Source organism: Myotis lucifugus, unplaced genomic scaffold, assembly GCF_000147115.1.
Source record: "Myotis lucifugus unplaced genomic scaffold, Myoluc2.0 scaffold_0, whole genome shotgun sequence".
NCBI lineage: Eukaryota > Metazoa > Chordata > Mammalia > Chiroptera > Vespertilionidae > Myotis > Myotis lucifugus.
The window spans coordinates 34933177-34951873 of NW_005871048.1; the positions used below are offsets into that span (position 1 = coordinate 34933177).

The window sequence follows — 18697 nt, forward strand, 5'->3', positions numbered from 1 at the left end:
GTTATTGCAGAGAAGGAGAATATTAACTGAGCTCTTCTTTCATAACCATTACATTAGCACTTTATTCCCTTGACTTCAACATTCATTATTCTACTCTGTGATTTGCCTTAACTCATAAGACAAACCTGCATATGTTAAGTCAGCCCCCTCTACAGGATAACCTTTAAGAGTTGAAGGACGTCTCCATTAGAGTTTAGACCACTTAAGAGGTTAGATACATCCTGCTATTCATTTGTCAAATCTCCACCTCTGCTCAGCAAATCTTATAGCCCTGTTAAAAATATAACCAGTACCTGAGTCCTTCTAATCAACTCTACCACAACCCTAATCCAAAGAACCAGTTATCGCACCTGGATTATAACCTGTTTGTTATTGCTTCTTCCTTTACTCCACTCTCAACCCAGCAGTCGGATGATGCTATATTTCTTCTCAAAATCCATGAATAGCCCTAACTGGTTTGGCTTAGAGGACAGAGTACTGGCCTGCAGACCGAAGGGTCCCAGGTTCAATTCCAGTAAAGGGCACATGCCGGGTTTCAGGCTCAATCCCCAGTAGGGGGTGTGCAGGAGGCAGCCATTCAATGATTTTCTATCATTATAAATGTTTCTGTCTCTCTCTCTCCCTTCCTCTCTGAAATCAATAAAAATATATTTTTAAAAAACATGAACAATTTTGCACATCACACAGTAAAAGCCAACACCTTATAATGGTCAATAAGGCTCTGTTTGGTATATTAGATTGTTTTTCAGAAATATTTACTCACCACCATCCCCACCTCCATGAATGGGGTGTACTAGTCTATTGCTTGTGTTCTTGGCCATGTGACTCATTCATGGAAAGTTAGCAGACATGATGCAATCAAAGTGTTTTTGCAAATGCACTTGCCCTCTTACATCTCTGACACTTTCATGAGAAAAACATGCCAAGGCTAGCCTGCTGGTCCCAGGAAAAGGAAGAGAGACGTGGAACTGAGCTGCTTCATCTGAGCCTGGCTTAGCTCAGTAGACCCCAAACCAAACTTTATACAGATGTGACCAAGCCAACTCTGACATTAGCAGTGGTCCAAGTAAGCCCAGCCTAGATTTGACTCACAGGCATGAGCTAAGGTTTATTATTGCATCCTTCTGAGATTTTTGTGGTGGTTCCACAGCAAAAACTAACTAGTAGAGCCTATAAAACTATGACCCCGGTTAACTATCTGACCTTTTCCTACTAGTTTATTCCTCACTCTTTTCCAGTCATATTGGCTTCAGTATAACTTCATTTATCTATGATCTCACATCAAGATATCCAAGCCTTGCCCCTATATATCTCCCTGTATACCTATACATTATGGATGAACCTTAACATTACTAAGTGAAGGAAGACAGTCACAAAAGACCACATCTTTCTGCCCCTTGAATATGACAAGCCAGTCTCCTCTTATGAGCTTTGACTATTCTTTCTCCCTAAATGCTCTTCCCCATTATCTTCACAACTGGTTCCTTCTTGTCATTCAGATTTCAGAAGAAAAATCCCTCCCTCAAGGCCTCCCCTTTGTTATCTAAGGTAGATACAATCATTTGCAACATCTTTCTGTTAATTCCCTTTATGTCACTTGTTAATATAATTCACTCAACAAAAGTGGAAGTTTCTCTATGCTGAGTACTTCTTGGGATATACTAATGAGCAAGTCCAAATTCCTGTCCTGATGTAACCTATAATCTGGTGAAGAAAGGACAAATAGGGTTAGGCGGGGATATAAATTATGCAGAAAATTAGAGAATAAAAAACTATTGGGATGAGGAAGGAGATATTTTCTATAAGACTGGTCACAGAAAGACTATTAAGCTGACTGTAGAGAGGCCTAAAGGACATAAGGGAGAGCTGACCATGGGGGTTGGGTGTGGGGATTGCCGAGAAAAGAGCAAGTTGAGATTCAAGCCTAATGGCTTGGAATATAATTGTAGCAAAAAAGGGGAAGGGGTAAGATTGTTTAAAACCCCATTAGAATGCATGTGGTCTTGCTTGTCTTATTCACTGCCACAATCCCACGAGCCTAAGAGAATCCAGGAACATAGTAGGTGCTTGGGAAATAATGAATATATGTTTGTTTTATACTTTAGGCATTTGTAGCTAATAAACATCTATAATTTCTTTCAAGGAATACACAATCTCTCAGGATGTCAGAATTCGGTGAATTCCGTTGCCAGTGTCCATACACTGTTTTAATATTACATTTGGTACCTGCAGTTTATTTCTAATTATGTCACTAACTTATAGGCCATTAAAATTTAACAAAAGTAACCCAAGGAAGACAAAATGGACACTAACATCTCATCGAAACCTGTATGAAAACCTTGCACTTAACTTGCAGCTGGCAGGCTGGACGCTGCAGAGCCCTTGGCTCCTGACTGGACAAATGAAACAAATCTGGACTGTAGGCAGCACTGCTGTCCTTTTCCAGATGTATGCGTGTGCAATTCCTCTTACATGGCACCATTTCCTTAAGCGCTGGGATGCTGAGCCATATCCTGTCACGTTCTCCTCTCACTGAAATAAAAGAGCAGCTCCTATTAAGACTAGAACCGTTGAGTTGTATAGATATTGAAATAGAGAAAAGTGTTTTTTTATTTGGTAAATATTTGCTTTTGAAGCATCAGTAACTAATCACAGCTGTTTCCTTTGGTTACAAATGTATCCAATCAGGTAAAATTCCAAATGAAATACACCCTCCACCAGTCATTGCATTATACAGCACAATAGGAGCCGTAAGCCTTGTGAAATATATGGATTAAGTATGCATGTATTCATCAAATCAAACAAAGACACTAATGGGTCTCTGATTAGTGTTCTAACTCTATTATGGTGATATGCACCCAGACTCATCTAAAACATGTGAACAAAATGCTATTAAGTTTGATATACAGTCCGTTATGTGCCATTATTCCAGCCAAATACTCCAAACTGAATTTCTTTTTTGAACATTAAGAGCAAAGAAAGAGCTGCTAAGGTGAGATACTCTTCAATTTTAACCTCAAAAATATGTAATTCTTTATGTGAAATCTGAAACAAAAATTAATGTCATTTAGGGTTCATAAAAGATTGTGATTCCAAAGAGATTGTTAATGGGCATTAAGGGACAATGACTAATTAAATCCAGAATTAGGTATTCAGAAAAATACCAAATACATTTTTATTAAATATTTTAAAAATGCAGCCCGGCCAGCGTGGCTCAGTGGTTGAGCATCGACCTATGAACCAGGAGGTGCGATTCCCGGTCAGGGCACATGCCCGGGTTGTAGGCTCAGTTCCCAGTGAGGGGCAGGCAGGAGGCAGCCAGTCAATGATTCTCTCTCATCATTGATGTTTCTATCTTTCTCTCCCTCTCCCTTCCTCTCTAAAATCAGTAAAAAATATATTTAAAATAAAAATACAAATGATTTTGTTGACAACTTATAAATAATTGATACTTTGAGCTAGAAAACAATAGAACTAAAAATTCATTTCCAAATGCAAAGCAATTAATTAGCTTAGAGGTGTCAGATGAATACATACTTTTATTTGATTTTTTAAATCCTCACCTAAGGATACACTTCCACTGATTTTTGAGAGAGACAGTGAGTGAGCAAGAGAAACATCGATGCTTGAGAGAAACATCAATCAGTTGCTTCCTCCCCTACCCACACTGGCTGGAAATCGAACCCACAACCTTTTTGGTGTATGGGTCAATGTTCCAACCAACTGAGCCACCCAGACAGGGCTGCATAACTTTGTTTTTAAGAAAAAAAAATGATAGGCCCTAGCTAGTTTGGCTCAGTGGATAGAGTGTTGGCCTGCAGACTGAGGTATCCTGGGTTCGATTCCAGTCAAGGGCACATGCCTGGGTTGCGGGCCTGATCTCCAGTGGGGGGTGTGCAGGAGGCAGCCAATCAATGATTCTCTCTCATCACTGATGTTTCTATCTCTCTCTCCCTCTCCCTCTCTGAAATCAATAAAAATATATATTTTTTTAAAAAGATGATTGCTACAATTAGGTCTATAACCACTTAGTTACACGTAAGTTCTGCTAAAAAAGTTATTTTAAAGAATCCAATTTAAACATCTTATGCTTTTCTTCAGTGATTTTCTCCAGGCAGAAGTGCTCCTTGGACAGAACTCAGTTAACTATTTGACTTCCCCAGATCATACCAATATCTACAATATAGGCCTCTCCAAGGGAGCCCAGCTCCAACTTGTGAAGAAGGCCCAGTTCAGAATATAACAATGAGATGGTAACTTATGATAGTCCTAGTCATTATCAAAAATTAACAACTTTAGGTATCTTCGTTTTGGGTTTCTGTGGTTTAGGCACATCCAAAATTTCTTCATAGTCTGCACTCATCCCCTTTGCCCAGCGACCAACTGTAACCATTCGATCTGTAAAGGAACGGAAAAGTCAGAATGTAAGAAAAACTGTAGTCATAGATTGGTTTGGGCTTAGCAAAGGAACCAGTTTTGACATGAATAATCACAAGGAGGGAACACTCCATCACGGAAGAAAAGTGAGTAATTTTTAATTGATTATAACCCTTGATTTCCGAGTACCACAGGCAATTTCTCATCCCAATTAGGGAAATGCAGCAACTGCTTTGCAATGCACAAATTGATGAGAAAGCACTTTCATTCTTTCCCAGAGTTCATCATTACAGAGTCAATGAATTCCAAGTGTCTGTAAACAGCAAGACTTATGAAGCATCACTTTTAAATGCACAAGATTCCACCTGTGAAATTATACAACATCTGCTTGTCAGTCTTGTCATTTGGGAAGTGGCAATCCTCCCAGGAAGGAGAATTCAAATTCCACTTCATCATTTCAGTCTTACTGCCTACAATGTAGTAAACACTATCTTCTAGACTTCATTATAAACAAGAACTCTTGGTTATCAAATTTAAATGTTAGGGGTAGGAAGTAAAAACGGGTAGACTTATTTGTATCATCACTGTTTAACATAAAAAGAAATGTGTGTGTTTTTTTCCCATAAGAAGCACTACTGGGTATCCTACAGTCTTTCTTTCTTTCACACAGAATTATCATCATTCTAATCTAGGTAAATTAGGTAATATGGTCTTCACTTCCCCCCCAAATCTATCATAGGTATAGTGAACCTTTATGAAGTTTTTGGTGACTAGGGATAGGTAGTATTTCATTAGGAAGAAAATATAACTGGGCAGATACTGTGTGGACAACACAATTTTAATATTTTCAGTAGTTTTTGCGACCAACTCTGAATCCTTCAGGTACACAAAAAGCAAAGCACATATGAGGATACTCAATTATAAGATTACTAGAGGCTCAGTGCACAAATTTGCGTACCAGTGGGGTCCCTCGGGCTGCGGGATCAAGCCGAAACCAGCTCTCTGACATCTCCTAAGGGGTCCCGGGTTGCAAGAGGGTGCAGGCCAGGCCGAGGGACCCCACCGGTGCACGATAGGGGCCGGGGAGGGACGAGGGAGGGCTCCAGGGCGTGTCCGGCTCATCTCGCTCAGTCCTGATCAGTCGGACCCCAGCAGCAAGCTAACCTAGCAGTTGGAGCGTCTGCCCCCTGGTGGTCAGTGCACATCATAGCGACTGGTTGACCAGTTGACTATCTGCCTCCTGGTGGTCAGTGCACGTCATAGCAAGCAGTTGAACGGCCTTAGCATATCATTAGCATATTACGCTTTGATTGGTTGACCAGACGACTGGACACTTAGCATATTAGGCTTTTATTATATAGAATTGAAAGCTACATTCATATTTCTTATTTTCTTAGTGAATCTATACTTTTCTTTAAGTAACAGAACTGGCTCTATTATTAAATCAGTTGGCAAATATAAATGTTTATAAATAAGATGTTTGTAAGATCAGGGTCCTCCAGGGCTTATTGGTCCCTTTTTTCCCCACCTGAGAACAGCAGCTAATGCACAATTGGTACTGTGTCTACAGCTGACAGAGAAATGATTGAGTCATCACTGCAGCAGGAAACTAGGTTGCCTTAAAATCAGTAATACCGCCAAACCGGTTTGGCTCAGTGGATAGAGCGTCGGCCTGTGGACTGAAAGGTCCCGGGTTCGATTCCGGTCAAGGGCATGTACCTTGGTTGCGGGCACATCCCCAGTAGGTGTGCAGGAGGCAGCTGGTTGATGTTTCTCTCTCATCGATGTTTCTAACTCTCTATCCCTCTCCCTTCTTCTCTGTAAAAAAATCAATAAAATATATTTTTTAAAAAAATCAGTAATACCCCAGTGAGTTATTAATAACAAAATGCAGCAAAAACATAAAGGATTTCTAATCTTCCCCCTTCTTAATGGAAGCCCAGAGATCTCACCTGAATTCTGACTTTGAGGGCAATCCTTCTTAAAATGTCCCACAGAGCCACAAAGTCTGCAGCAGCCACCTAGTAAAAGAACAAAGTCATTGAAAATCTCTCACACTTACTTAGGGCTTTTAATGTCTCAAAGCACTTTTATATCTTATTTGGTCCTCACAACCTGTCAGCCAGGAACATAGGTGGGTACCACCAATCCTATTGATAAGTTCATTCTCCATTCCTCTTACATCACAGAGCACTAACTGCACCTACCCATTTATTCCACTTGGCCTTCAGGGGAGGAGTGGGAAAGAGAAGAGAGAGATGATGGAAGGCACTTGTCCCCTGGAGTGTCCAAGAGCCAGTGCATAAAAGCCAGGACCATGGTAAAATAGGCAAGAGTTTGTGAACTCTTAAACTTGTGAGCAAAATTTGTGTGCTGATGCATTTGTTGAGGACGTCCATGGTTTTTATCACATTACCTAATGATCAATAACCACCCCCCCTCAAAGGTTAGAAACCACTCTCTATTATATAGATCAGATGGGGGTGAGCAGTTACGAAAGGAATGAAAATTAAAATAGAGGATTGCTAATTTTACCCCTTCTAAATGGAAGCCCAAAGATCTCACCTGAATTCTGACTATGAGGGCAATCTTTCTTAAAAATGTCCCTCAGAGCCATGTTTCCAGACATTCTATCTGCCAGGGATCCTAACCCTAATTAAAATGACCATTTACCTACTTTAAGCAATATTCCAGGACTGTGAATTACAACACACACGATTTCTAAAATGAATCTTTTGTGTGATGGTAAAGAATTATCATGATCATGCTCATAATGTTAAGTGATTTATTCAGGAAAATGACCCTACAAAATATAAACCTGGTTGAGCTCCCACTTCTATGTGATTTACTCCTCTTGATGTACTTTTTTTTTTAATATCTAGTCATTTTGGTTGACTACCCATCTTTGCTCATTAGTCATGTTATATGACCTGTTTCATAAGTTCAAAACTGAAAGGCACTTTTGAGTATTTTTCCAGGCCCAGGTGTCTCTACTGTTTAGAGAGTCATAGTGAAATAATATATTTTAATCCTCATAACTCTTCAAAGTAAATACCATAATTCATTAAATCTAAGATACCATTGATTATAAGATGTGTCATTCTTTTACAAACTTCTCAGAAAAAAGAAAACATGTCAATTATGTGGGACCTACCAATGGTAAGATACATTCTGAGTTCAGAGATATTAAAATGTGAAAAAAAAAATGCATCTTAGAATCAATGAAATACGTACAGTATTTTTCATCTCCATTTTATAGGTGAACAAACTAAGATGAGAAAAGTTAAATAACATAGCCAAAGTCCCACAGCTAGTAAGTGGCGCTTTGGACTATAACCAATCTGTTTAACTCCCAAAACTAGGCTTTTTCACTGGATTTCTCCAATGGAACTCAGGATATGACACAAGAGGTGTCTAGAACCTGAAGGTACCAGCCATCACATTAATATCTGACTCACATTAACATATGACAATCTCCTTAAAGTTTTAGACATCACAGACTTTATTGTGAGGACCTTAAGACATTAGCTGAGCTAAAGGTAAGAAAATTACATGATGCCATGCCAGACAATTAACTAAGGAAATCATTCAGAAACAAAAACTACTACAAAAATGAATAATGCACAGCAACCCTTTACACAAAATGGTATGCTAGGCTGAGATTAAATTCACACTATTTTTTAAATCTTATAATTAACATTTTATATTAAAGTATTATAACTTTGCTTCTGTTATGTTTAAAAGCAGAATTTGATATATTCTCATAATGATGCTAAAGTAAGCAGTTTGAAATATTCACCCAAGTTATTCCTGATTTGATTAATATATCAAGTCATAGTACCCAAAAAGTCCAGTAGGTAGAATAGTGCTCAATAAAAATAATGAAATTCTCAAGGTTTTGCTACTTATTCAAAAATTTATTCAAGCCCAAGCGGCATGGTCCAGTGGTTGAGCATTGACCTATGAACCAGGAGGTCATGGCTCAATTCCTGGTCAGGGCACATGCCTGGGTTGCAAGCTCGATCCCCAGTGTGGGGTGCATGCAGGAGGCAGCTGATCAATGACTCTCTTTCATCATTGATGTTTCTATCTCCCTCTCCCTCTCCCTCTTCCTCTCCCTTACTCTCTGCAATCAATAAAAATATATTTTTAAAAAATATTCAAGAACTAATTAACAGTGTAAATTAAGTATAACTCAAAGTTTTGACATACAAGGGTAATAGTACTCACCATCAGCATAGACTCCTTTGGGATTATCAGGGCAAGATCCGGACAGGTGCCCCATTTCCCCACAAACAAAACATTTTGCAAAAGGAAATTCACCTGTAAGGATCAGACAGTTCCTTTTAATTGGTTTTATATAAGTCATATAATTCACATTATTTTAAAATTCTCTGAGAAGAAAACATGTATCTACATAATTTAAATTTTAATCTCATAAGATTTCAAAAATTGGCATACTCAACCCTGTAAACAGAAAAACCCAGTTGGCTACTTATTGGTCACTTTCCCACTTTTAATTAAACAAATCAAAAACTGATAAGAAAAAAACATACCAAGAGCTGGATCTACTTTAGCCTTGCACTTGGTTATTTCATGCTCTGTAGATCCACACCGATAACATATTCCAGTGCCCATATCTTGATTCTCAAGGGCGGCCGGGCAATCTGCAATCCCATGGCCAGGTTTTCTACAATGAAAACATACCTGGGAAAACAAAATGTGAGTTTCCACACTGCAAAACTGCACTGGTTTTATCAATTCTTGTTCTCAAAAGTATCTTTAAAACATTTCTCATTTTAAGGATATCTAGCACTTTTTCTGAAATCTCAAATCTTATCTATAGAAATGTTTTACCCAATGCTAAACAATAAGAAATGGCATTTTCATCATGGTCTCAGTGTTTTAGAAAATCCTCAGTCAATCTCAGACACAAAGTTATTAAGTGGCTTTGTAGGAGATAATCACTTAAATGAATTAAGCAACTGTGGACTATGTACTTCATTAATGAGGATGTCTGACTAGAAAAACAGTTTTCTGGAATAGACAATGGCCATAAAAATTATCCCTCAAAATTAATACTTGCACCTTTAAAGTTCATATAATTGAATGAATTTGGGTTAAATAATTCCATTTAAATTATGGTTCAAATAATAAAATATATTTCATACGAAAAAGTGGCTCAGTGGTTGAGTGTTAACCTATGAACCAGGAGGTCACGGTTCAATTCCCGGTCAGGCCACATGCCCTGATTGCAGCTCATTCCCAGTGGGGATTATGCAGGAGTCAGCTGATCAATGATTCTCTCTCATTATTGATGTTTCTACCTCTCTCCCTTCCTCTCTGAAATCAATTTTTTAAAAAGTATACCTTACAGTTTTCATATCTTTGTAATATATATATTCGTTAATATTCAAAAATAGACGTTTCATTCTTAGAATGTATATACAATTCATTTTAAAGGAATAATTCTAAGATGAATTATTTGCCTCCAACATAACACTGAACAATGGTTTGCTTGTTTTACATACTCTAGCAATTTGGAGGATGAGTCCCTTTATTCTTCAGTAACTTTTACATTTAGAATAAGCTAGTCCAAACAAAGAAAATGCATTTATTCTACAAGTGGAGGAAAAGTTAATGCTAAATTCTGGATTACCAACATAAGTTTTAGATTTTTGGTGAAGTTAAGGCGGTCTCTAATAACCTGACAGCTAACCGATTCGTTTTTTATATAAATTTCAAATACAAGTTTCTTGATTGATCCTTAAATTTAATGTAAATGGGGTTGTGGGAAGCGCACTACTAAATGTCTAATATCTTAATTTATTAGCAATTAAGAACTGGTGCTAAGTATCAGATATTAATTACAAAAAAAAAAAAAGTTGAAGGTAGGTCACAACAAGCATAGTCTTTTAACATAAATCATTCCTTAAAAAAAAGAAAATCTTTCCCCCTTAACTACAAACATAAAACTTCTCTTAAAAGGTCATAATAGCCGAAACCGGTTTGGCTCAGTGGATGGAGCGTCGGCCTGCGGACTGAAAGGTCCCGGGTTCGATTCCGGTCAAGGGCATGTACCTTGGTTGCGGGCACATCCCCAGTGGGGAGTGTGCAGGAGGCAGCTGATCGATGTTTCTCTCTCATCGATGTTTCTAACTCTCTATCTCTCTCCCTTCCTCTCTGTAAAAAGTCAATAAAATATATTTAAAAAAAAAAAAAAAGGTCATAATAGCCCAGCCAGCGTGGCTCAGTGGTTGAGCGTCGGCCTATGAACCAGGAGGTCAGGGTTCAATTCCTGGTCAGGGCACATGCCCAGGTTGCGGGCTCAGTCCTCAGTGGGGGGCATTCAGGAGGCAGCCAATCAATGATTCTCTCTCATCATTGATGTTTCTATCTCTCTCTCCCTCTCCCTTCCTCTCTGAAGTCAATAAAAGTATTTTTTTAAAAAAAGTCATATTAAACTTTTTCAAATAGTATGCAATTCACCACTGTTTATGTCAATTTAATTACCTTTAAGTTATCTTGACTTAAAACTATTCTGATTCAAACAGAAATTATCTTTTCTATCCCAATTTATTCATAAGGAATGTCTCATTAGTATTGTCTCTAAAAAATTATCTTTTAAAAAATATGTTTTTATTGATTTTTTTTAGAGAGATAAAGGGACAGGGAGAAACATCGATGTGAGAGGGAAACATTGATCAGTTGACTCCTGCTCACACCCTATGGACTGAACCTGCAACCTGGGTTTGTGCCAACCAGCAACTTTTCAGTGCATGGGACGGCCCTCAACCAACTGAGCCACACTGGCCAGGGCTAAATAATTATCTTTAAATGGCACTAAACAGAACAGATCCTGCAAATGTCAGAAGCTACATGTATGGTAGCTATAACATTTCAAACCCACATTGGTATTAACAGTGCTGTACATTTACTAATTAAAAAAAAAGCGTAAAATGATAATAAATCCTGATTCTTATGAAATATCCTACTAGAAGACTTAGAAATTCACTTAAAAGGGGGAGAAGGGAAGGAATTACACTACGCATTTCATTTCCTGTGGGGATCTAGGGAAGGCCCTGGCCAGGTGGCTCAGTTAGTTGGAGCATCATCCCATACACCAAAAAGTTGCAGGTTCTATTCATGGTCAGGGCACATACCTAGGTTGCAGGTTCGATCCCCAGTTGGGGAGTGTACAAGAGGCAATGTTTCTCTCTCACGTTGATATTTCTCTCCCTCAAATCAATAAACATATCCTCCAGTGAGAAAAATCCTATCCTATATAATAAAAGACTAATATGCAAATAGACGAACGGTGGAACAACCGGTCGCTATGACATGCGCTGACCACCAGGGGGTGCGTGGGGAACATGGCGGGCATCAGCAGCAGGCAGCAGAGGAGGAACATGGTGGGCGTCGGCCGCAGCGGGATAGTGGAGCAGGTGAGCAGGGGCACCAGACCAAGGCAAGGCACTGGTCACTGTTATCAAGGCGAGCCTCTGGTGGTTACTGAAAATTCTTTGCTCCCTCATGCCGCGGTCTTGCCCAGCACTCACATCCGCTGCCAGTGTCTGGTGCCAGCAATGATCGCTCGGTGCCATCAGCGGTGCAAGTGGCTGCCGGCCCCGATCACCCCTCAGGGCTTCTCCACCTCCTCCTGCTCCTGCTCCTGAGGGGCGATTGGGAAGCAGCCGCAGCTCGCACCCACTGCTGGCACCGGCCCCAATCAGCGGGTGCGAACCGGGCGGCCCTGTCAGAGCATGGGAGCAGCGGCGGCAGGAGGAGCAGGGCTGCCAGCAGAGGGGGGACTGGGGCCCCAGAAGGAGGGGCCAGGCGGGGGTGCAGAGGTTGGGCTGAGACCCGTCCCTGTGCCCACCACAGCCTCTCGGCCCACAGTTCAAGGTGCACGATTCATGCACTGGGCCCCTAGTAAATAAAATAAAATCTACAGCTGGGCACCACAAAACTAAACCTGCAGTCCCCAGCATTCCTGAGTGTAAAATGGAGAGGGAGGGAACAATGACTAGGGAAGGTCTCAAGGAGTTTTAACTCCGCTGCTCAGTTACTGACTACGGTGATTCTTCTTAGATCTCCTTCTTGTGTCTCAGTTTTTCATGGACAAAAACAAAAGAACATTCTTTCTAAGTAATGGGAACCACACATATTGTACAACCACCTGTTGTACTTAACCTTCCTACTTAATTTTGATCTTTTTTTAAAATGGCTGTTTGTAAAAGGGCTATTTGAAGGTAGATGTGGGAACACAGTTTTGAAGTCAGATTCTGGGTTTGAAAAAAAATTGTTTTTTTAGCCCTTGCTGGTTTGGCTCACTGGGTAGAGCATCGGCCTGCAGACCGAAGGGTCCTGGATTCGATTCCGGTCAAGGGCACATGCCTGGGTTGCGGGCTTGATCCCCAGTGAGGGGTATCCAGGAGGCAGCTGATCAATGATTCTCTCTCATCATTGATGTTTCTATCTATCTCTCCCTCTCTCTTCCTCTCTGAAATCAGTATGTGTGTGTGTGTATATATATATATATACATATATATATTTTTTTTTAAAAATTGTGTTTTTTGGCTGGCCTGCAGAGTTAGCAGCCCATTTAGGTTCATATTTATTAAAAAAAGCACATATAATTACATAGTGCCAGCTAGCACTCTAAGTAATCAAATGTGGTTTTCAGCAAGCTACTTAACCTGTCTACATGTGTTTTCTACCCGTAAGATGGGAACACCATGTTTATAGTGTTGTTGTGATAATTAATGAATATATTAAGTCTCTAGCAAATAGTTGTTACTAGCCCTTAAAAAGATGCTTTATAATTTAGTACATAATAGCAATCAGACTGCTAAATGTGTGAGTATATGATTAACAGTTTCTAGCCATCTAAAGCAATATTTTGGTAGAAGTGATAATCTTACCATTGCATTTTTCTTTGCTGCTTGTCTCTTTAACCGTCTTCCTTCTCTGCGACTATCTTTCTTTAAAGCAACTTCAATTTCTTCCCGTACTTCCCGACTGTCTGTTATTATTTCCCCATTGTGAACCATCTGTGAATTTTGTCTGAGGTAGTCCATGAATCCATTCACATCTTCATTTAAGTAGTCCTTTTTCTTTTTATTCTTTTTGTGTTTTGCTTGGTGTGCACCATTTTTAAGGCACAGCCTATTGGCTTCAAGCTGTTTACTCTTTGGTAGGCTTTGGCTTTTTTCCTCACAGGACCCCTTCTTCATATCCTCCCATGATGTTGCAGGCAAGGGTCTTTTGTTGTGTGTGGTAGTGACTCGTGCCCACCTGGTCATGGTTTCATCCGAGGTACGGTATCAATCTTTAAGACAAGCATGGCAGTTAGTCATCATTTAAAAGAAATAAACTAAACTTAAGACACATGCTATAGCACTAGCTGGTTTGGCTCAGTGGAGAGAGTGCTGGCCTGCGGACTGAAGGGTCCTGGGTTTGATTCCAGTCAAGGGCACATGCCGGGTTGCGGACTCGATCCCCAGTGAGGAGAAAGTAGGAGGCAGCCAATCAATGATTCTCTCATCACTGATGTTTCTCTCTCTCTCTCTCCCTCTCACTTCCTCCCAGAAATCAATAAAAATATTTTTTAAAAAGATACATGCTATATATCACATATGCCATGTTAAAGTTTTAATCATTAAAACATGGGCCAAAACCGGTTTGGCTCAGTGGATAGAGCGTCGGCCTGCGGACTGAAAGGTCCCAGGTTCGATTCCGGTCAAGGGCATGTACCTTGGTTGCGCGCACATCCCCAGTGGGAGATGTGCAGGAGGCAGCTGATCGATGTTTCTCTCTCATCGATGTTTCTAACTCTCTATCTCTCTCCCTTCCTCTCTGTAAAAAAGCAATAAAATATATTTTAAAAAAAAAATAATAAAACATGGGTTTTTACTTCATTTATAGATCTATATATTTAATTCTATAATGTGCTGCATAGATATGCCTATAATGTAAATCCAGCCCTTACCAGAGAAGCTACTATACCAGTTAAAAAAAAAACAAAAAGAAAAAAAACAAGCCCAGCCTGTGTGGCTAAGTGTTTGAGCATCAACCCATATGAATCAGGAAGTCACAACTGGATTCCCAGTTAGCGGTGGGGTTGCAGGCTGGACCCCCAGTAGAAGGCGAGCAGGAGACAGCCAATCAATGCTTCTCTCTTATCATTGATGTTTCATCTCTCCCCCTCTCCCTTCCTCTGAAATCAGTAAAAAAAAAAAATTATATATAATTATATATAATTATAATTATATATATATAATTACATATATATATATATAACAAAAGCATGCCTACTATAATATAAATACTTGCTTAAAACTGGAAAATATTTTTTTTAATTGGAAAATATTAAGAAAGCAAATTATTTCGCAAAATTTAAATCACCAAATAATACAATGAAAGAAGTTACTCTTCCCAAACTTTGCAGCTTCCCTAGTCGTTTATTTTCCTATCGCTAAGTCCCAGGGCTACTTTCTTCCAATCCTGTTAATAAGCCATTTCAACGCCAACGATTTGCGTTGGCAAAACTGTATACAGAAACCCTGTGTTTTGACGTGGTTTGCCAGCACAACTCCTTTCGGCAGGTTGATCAGGGACATATATTAGTGTTCACAGTCACGTGACGATGCCGGGTCTATCAAACCGCCCTCAATTCCGCTTCACCTGACTTACAGGAGCTCCCGGGCAACAGCCGATTAAAAACCTCAGCTCCCAAGTTGGAAACATCCCTTCAACACAACCTGAGGGGCGGAACCAATACCTGGGTGCGGGGTGCGGGCGCCCCTTAACCGCACGCGCCTGAATGAGTTCCCCGAGCGCGTGGGGAGGGGGAAACTCTGTGTATCGGGCCCGGGTCGCCCGGGTCTACTCGCAGGGCAGGGCCGCGCGGGGCTGGCCGCACCGTCCGAGGGGCCAGCGCCCCGCAGCTGAGGCCGTCCCCGCGCCCGCGTCCCGGGCAGGCAGCCCGGCACTTCCCCGACCCCACCCCCGCCCGCACCGGGCGCGGGGGCGCCTGGGTACCTCTCAGCCAGTGCCTCCGCGCTCCCGCCACGTCCCGGGAACCGCGGGGGGCACTCTGCCGCTTTGGCGGCGGGGGAGGGTCCCGGGGCCCCCTCTCGTTCCGCCCAGCACACCTTACCACGCGTGAATCCTCCAGAGCAGCCGAGTTAGCGTGCCAGAGAAGCCCGCCCCCTGCGGCGGCCCTCGGGACCGGAAGCACCGCCTCTTTGAGAGCACGTCACTTCCGCCGGGCTGCGCTGGAGCTGTGCGCAGTTCAGCCGACTGGCTCACGGGAAAATGGGTTCAAGTAAAAGCGTGCGGCTGAGCCGGTGTGGCGCAATGGTTGAGCTCTGACCCAGGAACTCGAAGATGGCTGGTTCCATTCCGACCAGGGCACCGTGCCCAGATTGCGAGCTCGACCCCCAATGTGGGGCATGCTGAAGGCAGCCGATCCGTGATTCTCTCATCATTGATGCTTCTATCTCTCTCTGAAATCAATAAAAATATGTTGTTGTTTTTTTAAAGTGTGTGGAGCGCCTAGAATTTGCAGGGCGCTGCGCCGGAGGCCTGGGGCACGAAGCTGAGTGCTCCCTCCGAGCTGGCAAAGGGACGGGAGGACCGGTGGGTGGGTGGGACACGAGGAAGGCTGCCTTGAGGAGGTGACCTTGGAACTTTGAAACAATCTGGTGAAATGACTATAGGAGGACATTAAGGGCTTTCCAAGCAGATGTGAAATAACAGAACTGGCGTAGTGGGAGTGGCTCACTGTGATCGATTTCTACAAAAGACTTGGGGCTGTGCTGGACAGAGGGCGGTGCCTCGGGGGCCAAGCATTATTCAACTGAAATGGTAGCTGCAGCCAAAGTTCTTTTTAAGAGGAAAACCTCAGTCTCCAAACAACTCATTATCGCAACAATCCCTTTCAAACGGATACCACCTCAAGTTAGTTGTACCTAGTGGGAAACATGGCGTTCTCTTTTTTAAAATTTTTTATTGATTTCAGAGAGGAAAGGAGAGGGAAACATCAACGATGAGAGAGAAAAATTGATGGCTGCCTCCTGCACGCCCCCTGCTGGGGATCCAGCCTGTAACCCAGGCAGGTGCCCCGACAGGAGCTGAGCCCTGACCTCCCGGTTCACAGGTGGCCCTCAACCACTGAGCCACACCGGCTGGGCAAACATGGCATTATCTTATCCACTCAGTTCACCAGAACTGCTGCTCCCATCCCAGCCTTCATACTCCATCGATCCATTTTTTCACTTAAATATCTCTCCACTTCTTTGTCTCTTCTGCTACCTCCCTGGTCACAGGTTTCAACATGTCTCACCTGGATTACTGACTCCCTCAAATCCATTTCCATGCCTTAGCCAAGTGAACTTGTGAAAATGTAAACCAGATGTTGCCCTCTTGCTCTAAACCCTTCCATAGTTTTCCATTATTCTTAAGATGAAGTTCAAACTCCCTAACATGGTCTTGAGTCCCTGCTTGCTTCACTAGCCTCACCTTGCACAATCTTTCCCCCTCTTCTTTGAGCTCCAGGAAAGGAACCTTCCCTCAATTTAGCAAGTGCCCCGTGCACCTTGCTATCTCCAGGCCTTTATAGACGGACGATGTTCTCTGTATGGTACTCCTTTTCTTTCAATTAATTTCTACTCAACCTTCAAGGCTTTTAACATTTTTATTCTCAAGTAATCCTTCAGCGCCCCTCTCTCAAACTAGGCCAGTCCCCTATTGCACACTCGCGGTAGTTTATACACATTCAAATGTGTAATTATATAGAGAATTGTCTAATAGGTTGTTTATTGGATCCCCATTGCCTGGTATATAGTTGGTGTTTCGTTCATTTTTGATAACTAAAAGAGAAATAGGTACTTTCCAATGTTTGTTAACGCAAACTAGAAAGTAACTGATTTTCTTTAAGAGGAACGAATAAAGTCAATACCGTCGAAGTGGTGGGATTTGGTATAGTAACAATCACAAATATCCTCTTATTAAGGTGAGGAAATTTTTAAAAGACAAATCCTGCAGCTCTAGAAGAGAGGGAGCTTTATAAAAGATGTAGGCTACTGCCATTCACACCATAATGTGCTCCATCAGCTGGCTTCAGGTTCTAAGCTTTAACCCAGTGATATTTCATGAAGGGATTTTTTTTTTTTTTCACAGAAGCCAGGTACTTGCACATAACATATACCACTAGAGGGTGTACCAAAACTTGTCTTTTTAGTTTTGTGCTGAATTTTGGTAGGTGATTCATTTCTGGAAGTGAAGGAACATGATCTCAATTTGTTTTTGTGACAGTACATCAAATAAAGGATTAGTAATTGAGTAAATAGGCCATAGAAATCCTTTGGGATTCAGGAGAAAATATTACTATTATTGCAATAATAGCTAACTTTGAACATTTTTATAAGTGCTTAACACTGTACTGAATGCTTTACATCAGTGGTCGGCAAACTGCGGCTCGGCAAACCGCGGCTCGTGAGCCACATGCGGCTCTTTGGCCCCTTGAGTGTGGCTCTTCCACAAAATACCGACGTCTGCGCATGGGCCACGAAGTTTCAATCGCACTGTACGTGCGCGCCCACGCGTGGTATTTTGTGGTTTGCCTACCACGGCTTTACATTCATCACCTAATTAATCCACCCAATATCCTGAGAGGTAAGTACTATTGTTTTCTCCATTTTACAATGAGGAAACAAGCGCAGAGAGTTGAAGTAACTTATCCAAGGTTACACATCTAGTAAGAGGTAGACTCAGGATTTGAACCGAGGTCTCAGTCCAAATGTGTGGGCTCTACTACTGTGTAAAACTGCAGGGGATTGTTTGCTTGCTTGAACCCACTTTAAAATAGACTTCACTAAGTTACCTTTGCCTATGAGGCTTTTTTTATTGATTTCAGAAAAGAAGGGAGAGGGAGAGAGATAGAAACATCAATGATGAGAGAGAATCATTAATCGGTTGCCTCCTGTACACCCCCTACTGGGGATCCAGCCGCAACCCAGGCATGTGCCCCTGACCGGAATCAAACCTGGTACCCTTCAGTCTGCAGGCCGATGCTCTATCCACTGAGCCAAACTGGCTAGGGCTATGTGAGGCTTTTTAAAAATTATTAATGTGATTTTTGCACGGGCAATAAATTTTTATGTTTTAAACAAAAATAGTTTATTATGATGATACAAAATTCTACAAAACATCTCTTATCCTGATAACTATAAATTCTGGACAAAATATTAAAAAACAACTACGTAGGGATTCTGAAGAGTAAATAAAAGCAGACACTTGTAGAGGGGAGTCAAAA

General features: G+C 41.4%; 1 protein-coding gene across 4 annotated transcripts; it reads right to left on the bottom strand.

Annotated features, from left to right (window-relative positions):
- Positions 1–3878: 3878 nt before the first annotated feature.
- On the bottom strand, positions 3879–15640 carry ZCCHC9 (zinc finger CCHC-type containing 9). Of its 4 annotated transcripts, none has more exons than XM_006081260.3 (6): positions 15539–15640; positions 13302–13708; positions 8934–9084; positions 8608–8700; positions 6330–6398; positions 3879–4398 (listed from the first exon to the last, which is right to left on the bottom strand). In XM_006081260.3, exons 2-6 carry the CDS (start codon positions 13680–13682, stop codon positions 4280–4282), a joined length of 813 nt encoding a protein of 270 aa, XP_006081322.1. In that variant the 5' UTR covers positions 13683–13708; positions 15539–15640; the 3' UTR covers positions 3879–4279. The 4 variants fall into 4 exon arrangements, with proteins under 4 accessions (XP_006081322.1, XP_006081324.1, XP_006081323.1 ...); XM_006081262.3 differs by having other exon boundaries at positions 15534–15623; XM_006081261.3 differs by having other exon boundaries at positions 15421–15554.
- Between the last annotated feature and the right edge of the window lie 3057 nt (positions 15641–18697).

What these genes read in the sequence shown, in the direction of transcription:
- ZCCHC9 (XM_006081260.3), bottom strand. Translation starts at nt 13,682, where the DNA reads ATGACCAGGTGGGCACGAGTCACTACCACACACAACAAAAGACCCTTG. An exon ending in TAAAGTAGATCCAGCTCTTG is followed by an intron (nt 8,701 to 8,933) that starts GTATGTTTTTTT and finishes TGATCCTTACAG; the next exon opens with GTGAATTTCCTTTTGCAAAA. An exon ending in CAAAGGAGTCTATGCTGATG is followed by an intron (nt 6,399 to 8,607) that starts GTGAGTACTATT and finishes TTCTTTTACTAG; the next exon opens with GTGGCTGCTGCAGACTTTGT.